Raw genomic sequence first — 23,773 nt, 5'->3', positions numbered from 1 at the left:
ATCACCTGAGCCACCCAGGTGCCTCTAAATACTCAGTGAACCTAACAACTCATTTAATTTTGCAAAACCTTAAAGCTGTTTTGCTTAAAAACAAAACTTTCAAGTTTTTAAATTTCTGGGTTACCACCAGAAATATTTTGGAAGCTATTTAGAAGTTTACCTGGAGGGGCACCTGGGTGGCTCAGTCAGTTAAGCATCTGTCTTTGGCTTGGATCATGATCCCAGGGTCCTGGGATTGAACCCCACATCGGGCTCCAGCCTTACATCAGGCTTCCTGCTCAGTGAGAAGTCTGCTCCTCCATCTATCTCTGCCCCCAACTCGTGCTCACTCAAATAAATAAATGAAATCTTTAAAAAAAAGAGTTTAGCTAGAAACCTTTTGATCTTATTTACATCTATTTAATTTACTTATTCTTAATTGTATTTGGACTACCCATAAAACTGGATGAGACATTAGACAGACTCAACCATTATTCTGTTTTGGTTTTTCTCTGACAGATTTTACAACAGAGAAAACATGAAGCTCATTGGTCTTTCAGTAAATCCAGGCAGGATAAAAGTTTTATATTTAATGCTGATAAGTCTAAAGACAGGTCTGTTTTAATTAAACCAATAATCTCAAGTAAGCTTTAATACCAAGTATTTTCCCAGATCAGATGAACTTAATTTTAGAGAGAACTGTGGGGCTGGCGGTTGGCAGGGACAGAGGGAAGAGAGAGAATCTCAAGCAGACTCCCCTGTGCACATGGAGCCCAACCCAGAGCTCCCTCTCACAACTCCAAGAGCATGACCTGAGCTGAAATCAAGAGTCGGATGCTTAACCGACTGAGCCACCCAGGCATGCCCTGAGCTTTGAGTTTTAGAATGCCTACTTCTTACCAGCGCTTGCCTTCAGATAAACCAAATTGAGCTCTGTTACAAATTAATTTTAGCCATACCATCCAGAAGTACAGAAAATACTTCACATTTACAACATACATGGATACTCATACAAACACGCAGACCAGAGGCAAACAAAATCTTCCAGCTTCTGGTTCTACTTGTGTCTGTAGAGAGATTACAGACCCAATTTCAAGTATCTCCCTCTTTTTTTTAAGATTTTTTTTTTTAATTTGACAGAGATCACGAGTAGGCAGAGAGGCAGGCAGAGGCGGGGGTGGGGGGGAAGCAGGCTCCCCGTCAAACAGAGAGCCCAATGTGGAGCTTGATCCCAAGACCCTGAAATCATGACCTGAGCCGAAGGCAGAGGCTTAACCCGAGCCACTCAGGCGCCCCCCTCTCTCTTTTTCTAATGAGAAATTTCCCTCTCAAGTTTGCATTTCCAAGAATGGTTCTTACCTAGGTTCTAGAGAAGATGGGGGTAGAAAATGTACAGGGCAAGTATGACGTTTTGTCCAGGGTGGCGATTTGGAGCATATCTGCCATTATCAGAGGTACTCCAGTGGGCCCAAGAGCTCTGTTACTGGGTTCTATTTTAGAAAGGTCTCTTCCCTTCCCATTTTTCCTTCAGCCTCAGGCAATGGTGGGTTCAGTTCATATTTCAAAGACATGACCAGATTTATGATTTAAAGGGACAAGAATGCAAAAAGTTTTTTTTTTTCTAAGAGTTTTAGGGTAGTTGTGACTTAAAATTGACCTTTTTTTTGACCTGTCGGCCGTGGCAGTCTTCCTAGCCATGGAAGAGCACATTCTTATTTACTGGCAAAGCCATCACCACTTAACGGGCATTAGATTCTGACTTGCACAGATAACCTCTTTGATTTTGGAAACATGGAGGGTGCTGGGATTCTGGGCACATATCCAGCTATTGTTCAAATGCTTCTAGGAAGCTCAGTTGTTCTGCTGGGTAACGGAACATGGGACAAGATATTCAGAAATTCAGAGTAATGTGGGTGGAGGCTTTATTTATTTAGTGCCCTGGGGTACACTGCCAAACATGATTTTAAATCTCAGTGGCTTGGGTCCTAAATGGTGAATAATGTTCTGGAAATTAGTAGGGGAGTATTTTCAAAAGAGGCCTGAATATTATTTCTGCTTAAATATGGCATTCAAGGAGAGAATAAGTGAGTGCTTCCTTGTTATAATTAAATAAAATGCTTGATTGCTCTGGGGGAAAAGAAATGACCTTTTCTTCCCTCAAGTGCAGGGCAATTTTGTTCCAATATACTGACCTTTGATAATATCCACAAATATTTTGAGAGGAATGGCTGAGGTTTGGAGATTGGTAAAGATAAGTAGATTTTTTACTTAATTCCCCCTAAGAACTGGATTCCAGCCTGAATATCAAGGGACTGGCTTACCTTTTTAACTAAATTTGCTTCTTTGTATCAAGGGGAATTTTATCTTTTGTACAGTCTGTATAAAGCTTTTTAACAAAAGCCTTCCCCCTCTATTAGCCCCTCAGCATCAGGCTTCCTCTGATCACTGAGGAGGGCCTAGGAGAAATTTCATCGGTTACCTCTTTCCCCTGTGAAGGGGAGGTTGTGAATAGTCCAATCTTTTTAATGTTTCTCTAAGCTTGGTAGGATCTTCTGAAAATGGAGGGAAAAGGGCTTTATAAAAGATCTGCAGTTGTCTGGGGGACATGAATTTTTGGCAGGAGGGGGCGTGGTCCAGAATATACCTGGCAAAGGTGAGCATATAGAAATGGCTGAGGCTGACAGAGGTTGATTACGGTAAACCAAGCCATCCTGTTTGTCTTGGGTGCTTCTATTAAATTCACTTTCTGGCTTCCAGCATTTATAAGAGTAGCCTGTATACTTTGAACCTAGAGGTTGGGCTGGATTTTAAGAAGGGGAATTTCCATGGGACATAGACATTCATCTGTCTTAAGTCTAATGTTTGTTCTTTTACCTTGTCAAGGGAATCCCTAAGACTAGCCATTATACCAATAAGACAACTGAGAGCTCTTCATAGGTAATTCTTCTCTTTCAAGTAGCCAATTTAAAGGATCTAATGTCTGGACATTGAGCAAATGGATCCTATTAATTTCAACCGTGACTCAAAGTCATAAGTCTTTTAATGGCTTAATCCAAGACTTAAGAGGTGTCCCTAGAGAAAGCATAGATGATGCAGCCCCTGTGATCCAAAAACCTACTCCCAGGAATAGTCTGGGAAAGCAACCACCCTCTTGTACAGGCCATGAGAATAGTCTCTGGACTATTCTCTGTGCCTCTGGTCTCCATGCTTCTGGTCTCCCAGAGGATGCCTGGGATGCATCTAGTACAGACCTGCTATCTGTGACATGAGGCAGGTGCTACTGGAATGAGATTTCTCCAGCACTAAGGAGCAACAGAGGTCTCTCCCTTATGGGCTGGGACCTCTTATGACAAACTTCCCGGAAAGCTGGCATGGCCAGACAGACCACGCTGCTTGTAACTGTGTATCTCGGGTCCCCCGCCTATTAGACTGGCCAGCAAGATGCTCCCCAGTAAGCGTGCTCTTCCAAGTGGCGGAGACCAGCGAAAATATGCCCATGGGTCACAAAGCCAAGCTCTTAGGACACAGAACTAGACGAAAGGAAGAATTTTATATTCGCATTAATAGCCATGCCTAAGCCTTGGGTCTCTGGGGGCCAAGCCAATACCTAGAAGGGCCCTGTCTTGAGTTTGGGGACTGTGTAGTGTTTATCGCATACCCTGGAGCATGGACATTTTCTTGAGGCTGGCGGGGGACTGAGCTTCAATCTAACCCATTCCCTGACCAGCTTATCCTGACCGGGGGTCTTTAAGTTAGATGACAAGCACTGTAACAGCTTCTAAGTGTTGACGCGTGACCACCAATTTTGCAGCTTGGGCTTCCAAGATGTTTCTTTAGCAACAGCCTTTACTTCATGTGCGTATTAACTTACAGCAAAGTTTGTCTAAAGAGACCCTGGTTTGAGGGGAACCGTGACCTCACCAGTCCATGAGGCCGGCTACACAGTAGGCTTATAGGACTGAAGCCTGCATTCTGTCCTGTGAGAATTCCTTCCTGTGACCCTCAACACAAAAGAAAGAAAACCATGACCATCTCTGGGAGGAAATGATCAGTCACCCAAGAGTACTCTACCAATTTTTGCCAAAAGTAGCTCAGCGCAAGGACCTAGTTCTACAGTATTTTTTCCTGCTAACTGAATTTAGAGAAAGAAAGAGTCTTATCACTCATTCCACCAGACCCTGCAGACAGAGAAGCTGGGAGGCTGGTGTGGTCAGAAACCTTACCTTCTGCTGGCTGTGCGTGTGTCAGCTGTCCCAGATCTCTGTGGGACAACAGCTCCAGGGCGAGCAGCTGGCTCTGAGGATGAGTATTCACCAACTACACCAGCCAGAGGGAAGGAAGAATTCTTCCCCTACCCTTCAGTTTCTTCCAGTGGGACTAAGAGCTACATTTACACAAAACAGATTAACCAGAGGAAAGAAACACAAAGCTTGAGACCTAAAGAGATGACCAAGGCAGGCAGTTTTTAGAGGCAAGGAGTAAATTCATGAGGAATTGACAGGACAAAGAAAATTTAACTTTGGGAGCTCCAATTTGTAAGGAATTCTAGGCAGAACTTGGGGTGTGATATTAAATTAGTAGACATTAACAAGTGTTGTCTATACATTTTTCTTGACTCTAAATTTCCTATGTCTGGAGATAAGAATGTCTGTACCTCCCTGGCTGCCTTTCACATGGGAGATATTTCTTCTGCTTTCAGGGGGACAGAGGAGGGTCTGAGGGTCCTTCTTGTACAGGTTGTCTCTTAAATACTATTTTATTTAAAATAATCAGTAAGCCACAGTGGAGCAGCCTGCCCTTAGCCCCTACAAAACCAATTCACTAGGGCTCTTTTACAAATTGATTTTAGTAATACCACCCAGAAATAATATCTCACATTTATGGCATACACACATACATACAAAACACAGAGGCGGTTGGTTAAGCATCTGCCTCCAGCTCAGGTCATGATCTTGGGGTCCTGGGATGGAGCCTGACATCTATCGGTTCTGTGCTCAGCAGGGAGCCTGCTTCTCCGTCTGTGTTCTCTCTCTCTCTCTCAAATTAAAAAAAAAAAAAAAATACAGAGGCAAGGACCCTATGGTTACTAATATTTGTGGATTTTTAAGATAAGACTTTCATTTGTCCCTAGAATCAAGCTTAAGGAGGCTGTACTAGACTTTGAGCACAAGAGCCCTTTTTAGCAGTCTGTACTATAAAAAGGCCTCTTTCCCGCCCTCTGTCTCAGGTGATTGTGGGTGGTGTTTACATTTCAAAGACATGATGAATGTATAACTTCAAGGGACAGAGAAAGAATGTAAGTTCCTCCAAGAAGGACTGGGGTTTCCCAAGTCTTTGAGATAAATGAGGGAAGTTTCGGAATAGGTACATGAATAGGTGAATTTTGAGTTGTGCCGAGCACGGACTTTCATTTTTGGGGTGGGGGGGAGGTAAGGTAAGGACAGTTGCTCCCAATTTCTCAAACTGGGCTATAACTTTAGTGACATCATAGATCGGCCCACCAATCCCCTCTACATTATCTCCAATTCATTTCTTTCCCTCTGGGTACACAGTTGAACTTCAGAGATTTCTGGCGGTACTGAATAACCCTTGGGTTATTGGGTGTTAAAATGGGTTCCCAAAAGAGGGTACGAAGGATATTACCTTCCCCAAATCCAGAGTCCCTCCCACAGACAGCTAAAAGAATAACGTGCACGTCCCAGGCCAGCAGAAAGCCAAGCCTGTTACGCAAAATGAGACTAGGAAGAGGGTGACAGCTACCCCCTGGGAGAGGGCATCAGTGAACGATGGGTTTGGATTTGGGAAGAAAAGGGCAACGTACGGTTTTCTTTTCCCTTCTCTACTGGGCACTGCAGGCACCTTCAGAAGCGATCCTGATAAGCATTTTCCCTCTTTGCTGGCTTCTGCCAGTTTTTCCAGGGTCCCCTGTGCAGGCTCTGCTATCTGCTGGAGGTTCCCGTTAGCTATTTGTTTTTTTAAGCTATTATTTATTTGAGAGAGAGGGAGAATGAGCACTAGCGGAGGGAGCAGCAGAGGGAGCAGGACAAGCAGGCTCCCTGTTGAGCAGAGCACAATCCCAGGACATGCCCCCAAACCTGCCACCAATCCCAGATCGTGACCCGAGCCAGTGAAGGCAGGTGCGTAACTGACTGAGCCACCCAGGCGCCAACAGTTTACCAAAAAACTCCTCTTCCATTAACTCAGAGGGGCCAGGATTGGGGGGGGGGGGGTAGTACCTGTAAGGACTGTGCCTTGCCAGTTTTGCTTCTGGTGGTGTTTTCAGAGGAGGAAAGGCAATGCAGACAGAAGTAGCAGAGGACAAAGGGGGCAACGGGCATTTCTTCTGACTTCCTTTAGGTCCCTCTTATACCTTTCATTTTCGGGAGGCTTTTGTTCAATCTTTTAATTCATTTTTTAACGACACTAGTTCGAAATTTTGAAACCTTCTGGAGTTTCTGCTTGCCCATGTAAACACGCACCCTGTTTGCTTTGGGAACCGGGGCCTTCCATGGTGCTTCTCAAATGACTTTGTCTACTGGGAACGCTCCCCATTATGGCTGGTGTACTGCTAGGGTGTTTTTAGGACAGTTTTGCCATTTCTGCAGATATTCCCAGCTCCCAGCACCATGGGTTTTAGACTTAAATGAGCAGGTGTGCTGGAAGGCAGCATGTTTGACTCTTTGGAATTTAGGGATCCTCTTAGCTAAGCCTTGGTTTATACAAAACAAGACAAAGATGCGCACTTTAACACACCAGCAGTAACCAACCGCAGAGTGCTTCCCCGGACTGGCAGAGGGAAGGCCGTGCCCAGCACAGGCCGTTCCCTGCGTGGACTGACCCAGTGGCCTCCATGGTAGGGACTGTGGACTGGAAATGGGGAATGGACTTAAGCAGCAAAAGCCCAGTCAATGAGGACCACGGGTGGGACCTGGGAAGTGATTCCAGCGTGGACTGGTGGGCTGAACCCAGGGCTAAGGATGGGTGCTCCCTGAAAGCACCCCCAACCCCCCTCACCTTGGACTAGAAAGCCAATTGGGTTGGTATCTTGAAGGCAAAAAGGGGAGGAGAAACCAAGAGGACTCACCGGCGGTGGCCCCCCGGGCAAGGGCAAGAAAGGAACATGGAAGGGCTCGCGGGACACGGTGCCTGTGATTCTCCCCGTCCCTGCAGGGCCGTCAGGAGCTCGCTGTAGATCCCAGGGCTGCCACCACGGCTGTGAAACAGAATTCAGCCATGTAAACTGGAAGGTCTGATGGGCTTTATTTAAATAATTCACACATCAGGTGGCATGTGTCTAGCAAGCAGATAGAGCTCTGCCGAGCCCAACAAGAGAGGTTTTGGAAAGGCAGAGAAGGCATTCAAAAGGGGGCATTTACTAGCCACAAATGCACTGTGTAGGCCAGGTTGCGCTCCTAAGGAGCAGAAAGGGCTCAAAGTTTCCTGGTCAGGTTGCCTGGCTAAAGGCTGTATTCCTGGGGCGGCGGAACTGCAGTTTGATTAGGCAGTGAGTTCCATTTACTGACCTGGGGCCTTTACCTCAATGACAACACGTGGGGCCTGCGGGTTGTTTCTTAACAAAAAAACACACAATCAGTGGTCACTGCTGTGTCCCTAAGCCTCTTAGCGTTGCATCTTCATTTGCTGACTAACAAGGCTGGAGTGCCAGGCACGGTGCTAGCACCATCCACAGTGACCCCAACAGACCTGCCCTCATCCATGGCTTTACCCCTAGTGAGAGAGACGCACCATAAAGGGAAAAATCATTCAAGCAATTCATTATGAGTGCTGTCCAGAAGAGAGCTAAGAAGGGAACCGAACACAGATGAGGTTTCAGGGCACTTCTCCCTAAGGAAGGGGCATTAAGCTAAGCCAGGAAGAATGAGTAGGAGTCAGTCAGCTGTGGGCAGGGTAGAGTGTTCCAGGGAGAGGGAACAGCATATGCAAAGGCTGTGTGAGGCAGGAAGGAGGAGCATGGTATCCTTGAAGAACAGAAACATGTCGCTGTGTTCCTGGGGTTCAGATAGTATAGAAGGGACAACAGGAGGCAGAGGACTTGGGGCGTACTAGACCATAAGAGATCTGTGGGTCATATTACATATTCTGGTCTTTATCCTAAAAGCAATGGAAAGTCCTAGAGGGGTTTGAGGCAGAGGGGGTATGATCAGATTTGCTTTATAAAAAGACCACTCTGGCTCCTCCAGGGAAATGGAGATGAAGAGGCCAGACGGTACTGCCGTGATCCAGAAAAGCGATGGTGGAGCTCAGACCACCATGGTGGCAGTGAAGATATGGAGAAGTTTCAGGGAGGCATGCTGGGGATGTTTAGAGAGTAAGACACAACTCTGGGATAGACCGAGTATGAAGATGAGGAGGAGGGAAGGGGTCAAGGCTGATCCCCAGGTCACTGGCTTACACAGCTGGACGAAGAGTGGTTCGACACTGAGCCAGGGGGCGCTGGGCCAGCGTGGCCCCCTTGAGGTGCCTGGGAGGCATCGAAGTGCAGGTGTTCAGCAGGTGGAGGCGCACAGGAGAGGTCGGGGCTGCAAGCCCACTGAGGTAGGGATGAGGTCGCGGGGGGCAGTGACAGGCCCTTCCCCCAGCCTGAAGGAAAGCCAGTATTTAGAGACCACATGCAGGAGAACAGGGGAGGGGAGACTGAGACGGAGTGGCAGACACTTGAGAGCCAGAGAGCCTAATAGCAAGTCAAGTGAGCGTGGTGTTTCACGGAGGCCGAGGGCAAGACAGCCAAACGCCTGTGAAGGAGAAGATGACCAGGCCTGAGAGATGTCATTAAGTTTGGGTTCCTAAAGGCTACTGGTGACCTTAGTGAGAGCCAGTTCGGAGAGTGACAATAGCTGGAAAGGAGTAGTATTATCACACGAGTGTCCGAACGGAGCACATCCCCTAACTTCAGGGCCACTTGAAGAACAGGAGAGTGTCAGAACACATACTGGCGAGGCCCCCACAAGTTCCTACGGTTTTACTTATGTTGTTTGTTTTTCTCCAACAGCCTAAATGGAAATTTGATAAAGCCAGAGGAGGCCAAAGTCTTTGAAGACGAGAAGCGGATCATCTGTTTCTGAGGCCGCCTCCACGTGTGGGGTCCACGCCCCAGGGAGGAGACAGGGCACGAGTGGGCCTGCTGAGCCGTCTGAGCGACTATAACTACGCCATGAAGAGACATGACGCATATCCAGGATCTTTTTATCGGACATGTTATAAGACTGAGTTCAGAACTGGCCCTCAGGACCAGGGAAGTGAGTTAGTCATACTGTCCCCACGGAAGAGTTGAGGACATGGTAGAGAGTTAGTGCCAAGCTTCTGGCAGAAAAGGTGCTCAACAAACATATGGGGGTTTGTTTTGTTTTTTGTTTTTTTTTTACCTGGAACCTTCTCTTCCTCCTCAGTACCTCCCCACAGGTTGACGGCTGGCCCACCTTTCACAGCTACAGATTAACTGACATACACACAAGGTTGGGATATGACACATCCAAGGTTTTGTCGAAGGCTCCTTGCAGGCTTCTGTTTTAGTCCTTGGGTCTCAGTATCTGTTGGCAGAGATCATGGGGTGCTCTCTTAGCAGGTCTAAGAGAAAGGGTGGGGTCTTCGTGACGCTGAGTTTCTGCTTGGGGCTTTCTCATGCTGGGCTGACCTTCTCAGGAAGGCTGATAAGGGTGGGTCCAAGTGCTCTGCACCAGGAGGAAGAACCTGTGCCCATCCTCCAAAAGGAGTAAGGCCTGGGGTCCAAACAGAAGCTTCTCTGTCTCTTGCCCTCCTGAGGAAGGGGAAGTGTCTCTCTCCCTGCCTCAGAGCAGTTGTGAGGATGACTGAACTGGACTTAAGGCTGAGGGGGGTGCTGAGAACCCTGTTAGGAGACCATATCACAGGGACCATCGTGGCAGGCACGTGCTGGATGTTACATGGGGGAGAGGGTGGTGATATTACCAGATAACTTGTTCTTTTGCCAAGTCATTTAATAAAGTACTAAAAACATTTTTAATTAGAATTTTCTAATTTCTAAAGGAAATTTTGCCTGAGAAGCATGGTAGGATCCCTGGCCTCCATGCATTGACTCCCTTCAGAGATACTCACTCTGCTGCATGGCACCCTGGTGTGGGGTGCTGGGTGGAGCCTGCTGAAGGAAGGCTAGAGGTGTCATTGTTATGGTCCTTTGCAGGCCTCTCCACCTACCAAGGGATCAAAAAAAGCCAAGGACGCAACTGAGGCCTTTTCTTCTACCTGACCTCTGAACCCATACAGCTGGCTTCTCAAAGGAGCAAATTCAGTCAGGGGTGGCTGGGGCCAGGATATGCTGCATGGGCCAAATTCCACAATCCCTCTCCACCATGCCATGGTAGGCCCTGGTGGCCAGGCTCGATATCCACTACCTTCTGTGGCAATTCACAGCTGAGTGGACCTGTCACCCACTTTGGCAAGAGGCGCCAAGCCAATAAGGACCAAACATGAGAGGGAAAGGGATGGGGGGGAGCCTTCCAACAGTACCTTTGAGTTCTCAGAGGTCCAGTCTGGTTTTGTGCAGCAGCCCCTGTCAGAAAATGTCAACTGAGGAAGTTAGCTCTGAAAATCCTGTACAGTCATTCAGACACATGGTGGCTGCTCCGGTAAGGGGCCGCTTTGGTAGCTCTGAGCCAATCCTCCCCTCACCCCAGATCTGAGTATTCACCTAAGAGTCACCCCCTGAGGCAGCAACTCTCTCCCTACAGAGACTCTAGGCAGTAGGTCTGGAATGAACGCGTTGAGCTGAAGGCTAAAGGAGCTTAAGGCAGACTTCAGACTTCCTCAGTAGAAGAACTATACTTCTCAGTGGACAGATTCAGACTTCATTAAACCACTAAAGCTAAACTTTTGGGAGACTAATGTTTACTTAGAAACTACCAAATGTACTGATTTTACAGATTATCAAGATTAAAATTGCTGCCTCTAAGGATATTAGAATTTGAGCAGTGTTGGCTTAAGTTCTGTTTGGAAATACTTCTGGTCTTCTAGATGGTGAACTCTCTTCTGTGCAGAGAGGTAGAGACTTTTCCTCATCAAGAAGACCACTGAAAGGTGGAAAAAAAAATTAAAAATTCCACAACGTAGGACAGGACTCTCTCTTTCCACAGGACACTCCGGTTGGTTTTGGGAGAAACGACAGCTCCTCTATTTCAGACCTGCAACCACAGCATGTCTGGGCTGATTTGGAACCTACCCAAACAAAACAAAACAAAACAAAAAACAACAACATGGAGTCACCAGGTGGCTGTGGGCCAGGTGCTAAGACTCGGAATCTCAATCTGTGTCTTGAAAACTGGGCCTCCTAGGGATGTCCCTCCATCCCCCAGGGCAAATGTAAGCATCACACACACGGATGCTTGGATGCTGGAAAGCAGGGTTGCTGCTCAGTACAGGTCACTAGCCACCGTGAAACCAACGCTGCTCATTTCCGCTCAGGGGCAACACCCAGGTGGTTCTCTTCTCGGCTCCAAGGCTTAGGGAACTTCCTGACAAGGTCACCTATGGGCCCGAAGTTCTCAGAATCAGGTTCAAGAATACTCCACTTCAAGCAGCTTGAGAACAGTCTAGCTTCACCAGCTAAAGACACAGCTGTCAGCCTTCATCATTGTCACCCAAGAGCCCTACCGCTGCGGTGGGACTCACCCAACAGAGGGACGCGAGGCCGCGTTGTGGACCGTAGGACAGAGCAAGGGCCTGCGAGCCTCCGCCGGGTGCCCCTTCTGCTCCCCCACCGGATGCAGGGGGCTCAAGGATCTTTTGGTCCACTTCCAGGTGTGCCACGTGTATTTCCAGGAACTAATTTTCCCTTACAGGAAAAAAAAAAAAAGACCCTCTCGCTGGAGCTGAAAGGCAAAACCGTGATCATTAGCCCAGGTCCAGAAAGAGCGATGTTAATGAAAATGGAATTTGCTAGCGAGGTGGCAGAGGTCGCGTTACCTTAGAGATGTGCTTGTAGCAGCACTGCTGTGTCCCCGGGGCCATCCCTGCCTGATTCTCTCAGCCTTAAAACGCAACCGACTGCACACAAGAGGAGCTTAAAACTTTTCCAGGCACTTAACACTGAAAAGGTTATGGGCCCTCGATGATCTGTAACAAGAAATTTTTTAAGCAACAGTGAATGATAAAGCAAGTGCAAGGATTTTAGTCAAGTTTTTCTCATGACTACGTGGCTGGTTTTTTTTGTTTGTTTGTTTGTTTTTTTGAAAATAACAAAATAACAAAAGATCTCAACGTTTTTTCCTTGACTTTTTCTGCCAGTGCTTTTGTTATAGAAACAGTAATCACAATATTAAAGGAAATTTTTTAAAATAATGCTTATAAATGACACAGTACTAAGTTACTTTAATTTTTACGTGTCATCTTCCCATGGTCTGCCTACTTTGTGACATTTTCCCCAACTTTTTTTTATTGTGGTTAAATACACAAAAAATTTTCCATCTTAACTATGTTTAAGTATACACATCAATGGTATTAGATATATCCATAATGTTGTGCCACCAACACCACCATCCAGCTCCAGAATTTTCTTAGAACTCTAAAACTCTAGGTTCATTAAGGAACTCCCCCTTCTCCTCCCTCCCCAGCCCTTGGCAACCCCCCTTTCTGTCTCTAGCATTTTAACTATTCTAAGTACCTCATTAAGTAGAATCACACTTGTGTTTGTGGTTTTGTTTTGTAACTAACATATTTCATCTACCAGGATGTCCTCACGTTCACTTTCTACATTGTTACATAGGCTTTATAAGGATCCTCTGTATTCTGTTGATTTGCTTAATTATGTACCAAATATTAGAAATCCAGTCTTCCAGATTGGTTGTGGTGGTGATTATTTCATAAAACGTTTCTGTGGAAGTAGAAAATTTTTTAGGACTGTTTCTTTGGAGTAGGATTATTCAGTCAAAGATTCTTGCTATGAAATTTTCTTTTTCAACTTATGTCAGCGCATAAAGTCTAGGTGTGTACTAAATGATTTAGAAGCAGATGAAAGTTACAGGACAATGCAATGTGAAGCCAGCAATGTCTCCTCTGCCCCTGTCCTGGACCCCAACTCTCAACAGTGTTTAGGCACTGCAAGCTACAGACTGGCACCGATGACCGCTACAACTTCCGGGAAGAGTGAATCATCCACAAATCATCTGTTTGAAACTGGTCCTGTGCAAGATAATAATTCATTAGTGTAGGTATCACTATCTTCAAAATCAGTTTTCCTTACTTTAAAAAAAAATATGGATGTATATATACATGTCCTTGCTTTGCCAAACAGACCTAGTGTGACTATACCCATTATACTGACTCAAATGGAAACCACCTCTTCCCAACAATCCTACAAAATAGGAATTACTTCATGAATGAGGGAAACTGAGAACCCATGACTATGGGTGTAGGTCTTCGTCCTAATCAAGATGTGTATAAAAATGTGTGTGTGATGGGCGGAGGGAGCAAAACCCTTCAGGAAAGGAATTTTGGCAAATGTAGGAAGCCACACCTGGCAACACCTGAGAATCTGAGCTCAGATCAATTCTCCTAGTCTACTATCCGGGAGACTGGTGTTGGAGCAAAAGGGACTTGCCTAAGGTCACACAGCTAGAACACAGGCCTGTCTGGTTCTGTTTTCCTTCTGTTCTGGTAGTTTGTGCCCTTTAGTTCATTCTGCAACTGACCTTCTTCCTGCTAAGTCTGGTAAATCTGGTCCCAATCCACTAGGGCAACTTAACAAAACGCTCACCCTAAGAACACAGATGGGGTCTCTCCTTAGTGTCCCTGGTGCTAAGAGTTACAGGACTCTGGAGTCACATTTTCAAACCTGAAAGTCACAAAGCTAGGAAGACCCTGGAGAAGTTTTGGTGACATGAGTCTGACTCTACAGAGCCAACAACTTCCTCATTGGCCACTCAACCCCTATCCCCCAACCACGGATCTGGGCCAAAGGAAGTAAGTGGGGGCATTCCCAAGAGCTTGAATAGCTCCTGTTTGGATGGTTTTCATCACAAGAGGGCAGCATGTGTCCAGCAATTAATCAATCCATTGTGCCAGTGGCTCCCAAGGATCCAGAGAGCTGGGGGCCTGTGACATTGTTAAGACCCCATACCAAATATGTAATGTTAAAAGCAAGTTCATTTTAAGCCCATTCACCCTTGTGTCCAAAGACATTGGAAGGCAGAGAGTTTGCCCCACGGCTCGGTGAAGAACAGTACAGCAAGTCTCTGGGTGGTGAGGATTTAGGTTCACATCTCAGTGCTATCAGGAGTTGTGTGACCCTGGACAAGCAACAGCTTTTCTGTGCTTGGGCTTCCTATTCAGCTTCCAATCCAATAAATTTTAGTAGTTACAACATTCTTATTTTTTCCTTCACTCCTTTAACTGTCTTGAACCAAGTTTAATCATTGTGCAAAAACACTGCTCGTGTTGTTTAAAAGAGTGCCAAGTGTCAAAGGGGAACGAACAGACTGTCTTCACAGGAATCTTTCCTACCTGAAGCATTCTGGTACCAGCAGCTTCAGAGCTGGATTTCGGAGACCGCCACCAGGCCTTCGGGCAGAACCTAAGGCCGACCAAATCTGCCTTTGCTGTTGTCCCACTTCCCTTTCTCACTTCCTAATTCCCTTACCCTCACAGCCCATCCAAGAGATCCACAGAACCCAAGCCTCTGCCCACCCCAGGGTGCTGACTTTTTACATTAGCTCCTCCTGCTCAGCCATCTCCCTCACAACCCCAGAAAAATTCCAGAACACATCTGGCTCTTTTGAAAGGGTTTGATCCCTGCAACATCTTAAGCAGAGCTGAGAAAGCTCATCCATCTATCCGTCCCTTCCCTCCCCCACTCCTCCCTCTCACAGGTAAGTACTGAACACCAGACTTTATCCCAGGCATTCTGAGGGATGGTAAGAATACAATGGCTATGTCTGGTCTTTGATTTTACCCTATTTACAAGTTAACCAATTAGACTGCTTCACGGATGCTGGCATGCTACAAGAGACTCCTGGGTCAGAGACACAAGACTTTACCATCCACAGAACAGCAGAGAGCTGATGGCCAATAAAATGGTTTCAATAAGGATATCAGTCAACAGGGAATGTTTCTGTAAGGTCAAAGTGAGATTAGTCCTGAAAAATGCCCATGGATTTAGTGACATGGAGGTTAAAGGTCACCGTGGTAACAGCCATCTTGGTAAGCTGACAGCAGGGAAGCCAGACTGCAATGGGGCGAGAAGTAACTGGATTAAGGGTATCTTTCAAGAAATATATGAAAGAGAGAAGACTGGACAGTGCTCAAAGGGGATATGGAATCTAGGGAGGGTTACTTCATCCGAAGTAAGACCAGTTAAGTAAGTGTTAACTGGGAGGGAGAGACAAGTATATATATACACATAGAGAGAGGTGGTGACTGAGAACTGGAGACTCCTGAGGTGAGCTGGACCAGGGCCTGCAGCACAGATGAGACACAAGAGGCTCTCACGCCAAGCAGGGCTTGGCCAGGGTGAGGTGCAGAGTGATGGGTGTGTGAGGCTAGGAGGAAGATGCTGGCACACTGCCAACATCCAAGGTGAACGCTGGACTTTGTGCAACAGTCATCTCTACGGATGGAAGGGAACCAAAAACAGAGTAGAGCAGAATGTATTTCTTCTAAATGTGGAAACGTTTCTCAGGACAATTTTTGCCCCTTTTGATTCTTTTTGTTTCTGAAAGACAAAAAGAAAGATATTAAGTAAGCAGCACTTAACAGTCTTCCCCTCACTGTCCCTCCTCAGCAGGAAGACTCCAGGGCCTACCATCACTGAACATCACTGAAGGAAAGAGGTCAAGGATACCAAGAGTTTACTGGAATTGTGGCAGACTCCCTTCTTTGGGTCTCACAATATGTCAGACCCTGTTCTAATCACTTATATTTACCCCCGCCCCCACTCCTCACAGTAACCCTGTGAAGTCAAGGAAACTGAGCTACGGAGAGATGAAAGTAACTCACTCAGAGATCGCAGTGAGATGGCAGACCTTCCAACATAGGCGGTCTAGCACCAGTTGGTGTGTTCACCCACATATACCAAACTGCTATTACTGAGGACCCAGTAGAGTAATCCAGAGAGGAACAGAGGTAAGAGGCTCCAGAGGGAGAGATGAGGAGACAGTGACCCGTTAAAACTCAGGTACAATGGGCCCCCTTAATTTGGACCGTAAGCTAAAATGTCGTCACTACAGTAGTTTAAACAAATGACTAAGACTTTATTTATATGCCAATTCTACTCAACTACATTTATCATGTATCAGTAAATATTTCATATTTATAAATAGGCCTGAAATATAATTGTGAAACAAAATCAGTATGATTTTTATTCTAACCAACAGTGATATCAGAACTTGATTCAGTATGAAAACAGCCTCATAGTGGACTAGATAATCAAGTAAGTGACCAGGGTGTTACAGATATCTGAATGATTTGCCCAACTTGTGCACTATTACTATGATATGTATGGTAGATTCTTGGTGCAAACGCTCTCCAATAAACCACATTTCCCTCTACTTATGTGACTTGCAGCGGATCACGAAATGATACACTGGCAAACACATGCAAGCAGGAGCCTGAAAGGGGCTTGCAGATCGGAGCTTGTCCTCCCTTGCTGCTAGGAAGCCTTCCATTGCCACATAAATAATCTCAAGCAAAGCTGCCAGAGACACATGGGCCAGCCAGCAGCCAGCCAGCACTTACTTCCAGACATGCGCAACTGAGGCAATGCTGCCAGCTGCCCCAGCTGCTGGCTGGAGCCCCGTGAACAAGTCTAGGCGACAGCCTGCATTTCTGAATCTCGGGTCAGGGAGTTTAATAAGGGTGTGCTTTTAAGCTACTAAATGTTGGGGAAGTTTGTTACTCAGTGAAGGATCATTGAAACAATACATAAAAATTAAGGAAGGCGAGCTGTTGTGCTTAAATGCACAATGGCTTAAATACAACAGAAATTTACCTTTACCCCCAAATGCACAATGGCTTAAATACAACAGAAATTTACCATTACCCCCAAATGCACAATGGCTTAAATACAATAGAAATTTACCATTCCTAGAAACAGTTCAAGAAGGTTTCAGATGGGTGGGAGGGGAGCTCTGCTAAACACAGTCACTCAGGGACCCAGGCTGTCAGTTTTTGCCATCTTCGATGTGTGGCTGCCAAGGTCACCTAGGCACCATAAACCGAAGAGCGGACACAGAGCATGGAGGACAGCACATGGGAAGCTTTATGGACCCATTCAAGAAACAGAGCGTATCTCTTCTATTCGCATTTCAAAGGTAGAACCCCATCACATGGCCAACCCTAACTGCAATGAAGGAGTCTACTTCTGTGCCTGGGAAGGTGAGGAACAGCCTGATGAACTCATAGTTTGATGCTACAGACTTTTATTAGCTTTCAAGGCACAACGAGAACACAGGGAACCTAATCCATGTAAATCTTCATTTCTTAATCTACAACACAGGGAATAATTGTTTTTGTTAGGTTGTTATAAAGATTAAATGTAAAGCACTCAGTAAGAGTGTCTGGTACATGATAGGCATTCAATAAATGGTAGCTATTAGTTTTATTACTGTTACTAAGTTGGATGGTGTGAGAAATCAGAGTATGAAGAGAAGGAGTTACACTAAGCTATCCAGAGAGCAGTACCATTAGTCATGAACTGTCCAAGTGCAATCACGAAAGTGTAACTCAAACCAGTGTTACCCAAAAAAGGAGGGATTTATTAGGACAGAAAGACAGGGTCTAGCTCTTCATGTCAAAGAAGACCTGCCAAACTAGAACCTTCTCCAAGACTTCAGAGGTTTGAACTCTTTTCCCTTCTCATGTTATATGGCACATACATAGATCTTTGCTTCATTCTCTCCAATGCCATACCCTTAGCATGTTTTAACAAGCTCCAGAATTTTTCTGATTTTCAAATATATGATAATACTGTTGTAGTTGTATTTTTCAAGAGTGTCTGTTGGCCATGAGTTGGTAACTGATGAAGTTAGGAGATGGGGACACGGGAGCTCACTACACTGTTCTCTCTACTTTTGTATACATTTGAAAGTTTCCACTAAACAAACAAACAAAACAAAAACACAAGACTGATCTAATCTTGACGGAGATTCAAGAAGAAGAAGGGATGCACTTGATGGCCCATCTCACATCACATTTGAAACAGTGATTTTCTGCTTTGGTGCAAACTGTGTATTACCACGGAAATGCTGCCACCATGATCAGCATTATCATCTGTTTGGTTGTGGTTTCTCTGGATTTTGAGGGAAATGGCTAAAGTGATCTACAGACCACAGGGTTTGACAAGGTTGGATGAACTCAACTATGACCCTGTCTTGACCTGACTCCTAGAACACATTCGCCACTTTCCTCATATCTTATCACCTTAAGAAAGGTAGAGATGGGGCACCTGGGTGGCTCAGTGGGTTAAGCCTCTACCCTTGGCTCAGGTCATGGTCTCAGGGTCCTGGGATTGAGCCCCGCATTGGACTCTCTGCTCAGCGTCCACCATGACCCAGTAGGACCTCATCTTAACTTGACCCTATTTCCAAATAATGTCACATTCCCAGGTAGCTGAGGTTTAGACTTCAACATGACATTTTGAAAAAACAATTCAACCCACAACAATCACCTTTCAAGATATTTTAAGAATTAACTCTTTTTAGTTTAAAAAAAAAAAAAAAGCTTAAAAAAAGCTCTGTTTTCTTTTTACATGGGTTCTCCGAGGGCAAGCAGGGAGCCTGTTTCCCCACCCCCCTCTCTGCCTACTTGTGATCTCTGTCAAATAAATAAAATCTTTTTTAAAAAATTTAAAAATTAAAAGAAAAGAAATGAAGAGCTATCTTGGTAGCACTTTCCTTAAGCACCTTCATATTTAACAGTCTCAGGAGAGAACAGAGCAGAGAAAAAACACAAAAACTGCAAAAACTACAGATCTACTTTCTAGTGATGAGGACAACAAACTCAGGGTAGTCAAGTATGTATTAAGGGTAACTAATCAGAATAGCCAATACTCTAGTCAGCAGCAGAAAATTTAAAAAATAGAGGTTGAAAACAGTTAGCTACTACTCTTTCTAGTAAGATATTTTTTCCCCCCAAGTAGCCAAGTGATCAGGAATGAGTATTCTCTTCATTTCAGGCCAGTCCTGAAAGGTAACTGCCATCATTTTATTACAGGATGTATTTTCTGAGGGGGAAAAAAATCAATTTCTCTGTCTTCCATTCTTCGTAATCATGTCCTACGAACTGGTTGATCTCATCTATTACACTGACCACATAAAAAATAAGGGCTGAGAGTAAAGATGCTGATAATCTTAGAAAAAAATTCTAAGGATATAGGAAGCATCTGTCCAAAAAGAAAGAGCATATTGGAATATAAGTTTTACAATTAAAATCTTTGCTAATCAGTCTTGATATTCAAATCATTTTGTATCCAAGTCAGATTTCTTTATTTTCACAAAGGTGGTAGACTCCTTTCCAAAGATAGAATATCACACCATATTCTATCCCAATTTTTTTTTAACTATGTACTGTTAACATTCCTTCCATTGGGTGGTAGAGCCTATGTCTTCTCCCTGTGAACCTGGGAAGAACTTGTGTCCCCCTCAACCAATAGAGTACAATGGAAGTGACTCTACGTGACTTCGAGACAAACTCACAAGGAAGTCATGCACTTCTGCCTTGCCCTCTTGAGGCAACTGTTCTTGGAATTGAACCACTGCACTATGAGGAAGTCATGCAACTACAAGGACCTGTCACGTGTAGGTGTGCCGGCAAATGTCCCCCACTGAGGCCCCAACCAACCCCTAACATAAAGTGGAGGCTCTGGAGATCTGGTTTGGACCCTTCCCCAGCCAAACTGTGACCCCCTAAATTGGAAATGGTGTATACACCTCAAATTCCTTGAATCTCCATATTCGTAAGGCTGCCTTTTCTGAAACAACAGCAGCTGAGTACAAGCTCCAAATAATCTATAAACCCCTTCAGAGTTCCTGAAACCTCCCCTTCCCAGTGTTTCCTGGGACTTTTAAATTCTGATCAGTTTGTACTGTTCTTCGGTGAAATTTTGCTTCTAAGCATTTAACTCAGCATTCCTATTATCTGTCTGGTTGTCCACAGTCTTAACTGTCACTCGTCTGTAACAGAAAAGCCTATACGGAGGGACACAGACCAGATAAACTCAAGTGAGGCTGGTCCTGATGGCTGATGAGTTCAGGACATCTCATCTCATCAGCCCTGCATCTTTGGAACAGTCTTTGCCTTGGGTCATTATTAGTTTGCTAGGGTTGTCACAAAAAATTCAACAAACTAGGTGGCTTAAAACTGTAGATACTGGGGTGCCTGGGTGGCTTAGTCAGTTAAGTGTCTGCCTTCAGTTCAAGTCACCATCCCAGGGTCTTAGGATCGAATCCCACATACAGAGCAGGGAGTCTGCTTCTCCTTTTGCCTCTCGTCTCTCATGAATAAATAAATAAAATCTTTTTTTTTTAAGATTTTTAAATTTATTATTCGACAGAGAGACACAGTAAGAGAGGGAACACAAGCAGGGGGACTGGGAAAGAGAAAAGCAGGCTTCTCTGCTGAGCAGAGAGCCTGATGCACGGCTGGATCCCAGGACTCTGGAATCATTACCTGAGTCAAAGGCAGACACTTAACAACTGAGCCACCCAGGCACCCCTAAATAAATAAAAATCTTAAAAAAAAAAAAAAAGATACCGATTCTCTTATAATTCTGGAGATGAGAAGTCCAAAATAAAAGTGGCAGCAGGGCCATGCCCACTTTAAGGCTGCAGGGAAAAATCTTTGCTAGCTTCTGGTGGTCACTGTAATCTGTGGCCCTCTTTGGCTTATACCAGAGTGCTCCAATCTCTGCTGCTGTCATTACATGGCCCACTACCCTCCTTGTGTGTCCCTGCATCTCCAAACCTCCCTCTCCTGATAAAGACATCAGTCATTGGACTTAGCGTCCACCATGACCCAGTAGGACCTCATCTTAACTTGACCCTATTTCCAAATAATGTCACATTCCCAGGTTGCTGGAGTTTAGACTTCAACATGACATTTTGAAAAGACAATTCAACCCACATCAATCACCTTTCAAGATATTTTAAGAATTAACTCTTTTTAGTTTAAAAAAAAAAAAGCTTAAAAAAAGCTGTTTTCTTTTTACATGAGTTCTCCGATGGCAAGAGCTGGTCCCCTGCCAGATGCTGGAGACACATAGTTGCACAAGCACATTAATCAGTGCAGTAATGCTCATGAGGTCTTTGTAGTCGAAGTCTGCATTCAACTTCAGATCAAATACCTTTTCCTTCATGATATCCTTTTATATTGATAAATCATGGATAAAACTTTCCAAGTTGCCCAACTGCATCAAGTATTGCTGTGGTCACTTGGGGGAAATCTGACATGAGCCAATTGTTCACTTGGCATCTTGGCACAAAAAGGAAACAAAATCCCAACTATAAAATGGTATGCTTTTAGATTCTATCTGAAATGGTATTATGTTGATAATGGTAAACTGTGATTAAGTTACTTATGCAAATGTAACCACTATCAAAATTATACAAAGAAACAGACTTAAAATACCATAAATAAATTTAAATGAAATACTAAAAAATGTTCAGGTGACCCACAGAAGACAGCAAAGATCAAAGAGGAACAGAAGAAAGAAACAGAAAAATAAAAGACTTAAATCCTAACATACCAGTAACTACATTAAATGTAAACAGTTTACATACATGAATTAAGAGAGATGGACACAATGGATAAAAAAGCATTTTAGTACCTATAAGGAAGAGAAGAGAACTGTCAACATCAGGAATGAGAAAGGAGATATCAACAGACATTACAAACTCAGTGGACAGTAAAAGGGTAATAAGAGAATATTACAAACAACTCTAAACACATAAATTCAAAAGCTTAGATGAAACTGACCAATTCCTCAAAAGCTACAAGTTAACAAAACTTACCCCAAAGGAAAGATAACTTGAATAGTCTTACAACTACTAAAGAAATTGAATCAACAGTTTAGAACCTTTTGTTAAGGTATCTCTAGGCTAAATGATTTTAGTCCTGAATTGTACCAAACATTAAAAGAGTAAGTAACAGCAATTTTACCCAATTTCTTCCAGGAAACAGAATAGAAGGAAACACTTACAACTGAGTTTTGAAGGGTCACAAGATAGAAGATTCACATACAAAAATCAATGATATTTCTGTATTCCAGCAACAAACATATCAAAACTGAAATTAAGATCCACAAAACCGTTTATAATTGCTCCCCCTAAAAGAGAAGTACTTCAGTCTAAATCTTTTTTTCTTTTAAATTCAGTTAGCCAGGGGCGCCTGGGTGGCTCAGTGGGTTAAGCCGCTGCCTTCGGCTCAGGTCATGATCTCAGGGTCCTGGGATCGAGTCCCGCATCGGGCTCTCTGCTCAGCAGGGAGCCTGCTTCCTTCTCTCTCTCTCTGCCTGCCTCTCAATGTACTTGTAATTTCTCTCTGTCAAATAAATAAATAAAATCTTTTAAAAAAAAAATAAATAAAATAAATTCAGTTAGCCAACATATAGTACAACATTAGTTTTTGGCATAGTGTTCAATGATTCATTAGTTGCATTTAACACCTGGTGTGCATCATTATCATGTGCCCTCCTTAATATCCATCACCCAGTTACCCAACTCCCCACCTCTTCCCACAGCCCTCAGTTTGTTTCCCGGAGCCAAGAGTCTCCCATGGTCTGGCTCCCTCTCTGGTACCCAAGATCTATAAGGAACTTACCAAACTCAACACTCAAAAAACAAATAATCCAGTCAAGAAATGAGCAGAAAACATGAATAGACACACTTCTCCAAAGACATACAAATGGCCAACAGAAATATAGAAAAAATGTTCCACATCACTTGCCATCAGGGCAGTACAAATCAAAACGACAATGAGATACCGCCTTACACCAGTTAGAATGGCTAAAATTAACAAGACAGGAAACTTAGTCTAAATCTAACAAAATATGCACAGGATTTATATGGAGAAAGCTGCAAAACTCTGATAAAAACATTTTTAGAAGACTTTAATAAATAGAGAAACTTACTATGTTTAAGTTTTGAAATTCAACAAACTAAAGACACCAACAATCCCCAAACTAAATTATAGGCTTACTGCAACTTTATGAAATCTCAGGATTTTTGTTTTTGTTTTTGTTTTTGGTAGTTCTAGAGAAACTGTTTCTCAATACAAAAACAGAAAATAAAAAAAGGAAAGAAAGAAAAGTTGGTAGAGTCACACTACCCAATTTTCAAACAGTTACTATATAGCTACAATAATCAAGGCAGTGTGCTCATGTGGATTACACAGATCAATAGAAGAAAGTGCCATAAATAACCTACCCAACAATATAGCCAACTGATGTGGACAAAAAGGCAAAGTTAAGTCGAAGGAGAAAGGATGCTTTTTTCCTAACAAATGCTGTTAACTGTACATTCCTAGTTATAAATAGGAAACCTTAGACCCACACCTGATACAAAACTTAACCCCAGATGGATCATAAGCCTACATGTAAAAGTGAAACCACGAATCTTTTAGAAAACAACATAGAAGAAAATCTTATGAATTAAGTGGAGTTCTTAGACATGACATCAAAATCATAACCCATAAAAGAAAAATACCAATAAACTGGACTTTATCAAAACCAGATTCTTTTGTTCTGAACAAGACCCTGTTAAGAGAAAGATAGAGACGTGGAGAAATATTTGCAATTCACAATTCTGACATGAGATCT

At 44.1% G+C, this 23,773-nt stretch overlaps 2 protein-coding genes and 2 non-coding genes across 5 annotated transcripts in view; 2 read left to right on the top strand and 2 right to left on the bottom strand.

Annotated features, from left to right (window-relative positions):
* NOD1 (nucleotide binding oligomerization domain containing 1) overlaps positions 1–9,979 on the top strand; it is a 69,381-nt gene extending 59,402 nt beyond the window's left edge. For both annotated transcript variants that reach the window (XM_059171473.1, XM_059171474.1), the window contains one exon: positions 8,990–9,979. In XM_059171473.1, coding sequence (XP_059027456.1) covers positions 8,990–9,062 — 73 coding nt within the window. In that variant the 3' untranslated portion in view covers positions 9,063–9,979. The remainder of the gene's footprint in view (positions 1–8,989) is intronic.
* Positions 1–23,773, bottom strand: part of ZNRF2 (zinc and ring finger 2) — a 394,136-nt gene that overhangs the window by 248,188 nt on the left and 122,175 nt on the right. The gene's annotated exons all lie outside the window — the stretch shown is intronic.
* LOC131831032 (small nucleolar RNA SNORA24) lies at positions 1,634–1,755 on the top strand. Its single transcript, XR_009353547.1, has one exon. It is a non-coding gene; the product is annotated as a small nucleolar RNA SNORA24 (small nucleolar RNA).
* LOC131831054 (small nucleolar RNA SNORD2) lies at positions 19,102–19,170 on the bottom strand. Its single transcript, XR_009353567.1, has one exon. It is a non-coding gene; the product is annotated as a small nucleolar RNA SNORD2 (small nucleolar RNA).

This window comes from Mustela lutreola, chromosome 4 (genome assembly GCF_030435805.1).
Source record: "Mustela lutreola isolate mMusLut2 chromosome 4, mMusLut2.pri, whole genome shotgun sequence".
Taxonomy (NCBI): Eukaryota; Metazoa; Chordata; class Mammalia; order Carnivora; family Mustelidae; genus Mustela; species Mustela lutreola.
Note: the sequence above shows the minus strand (reverse complement) of the source record. Positions and strands in the feature narration are given on the sequence as shown.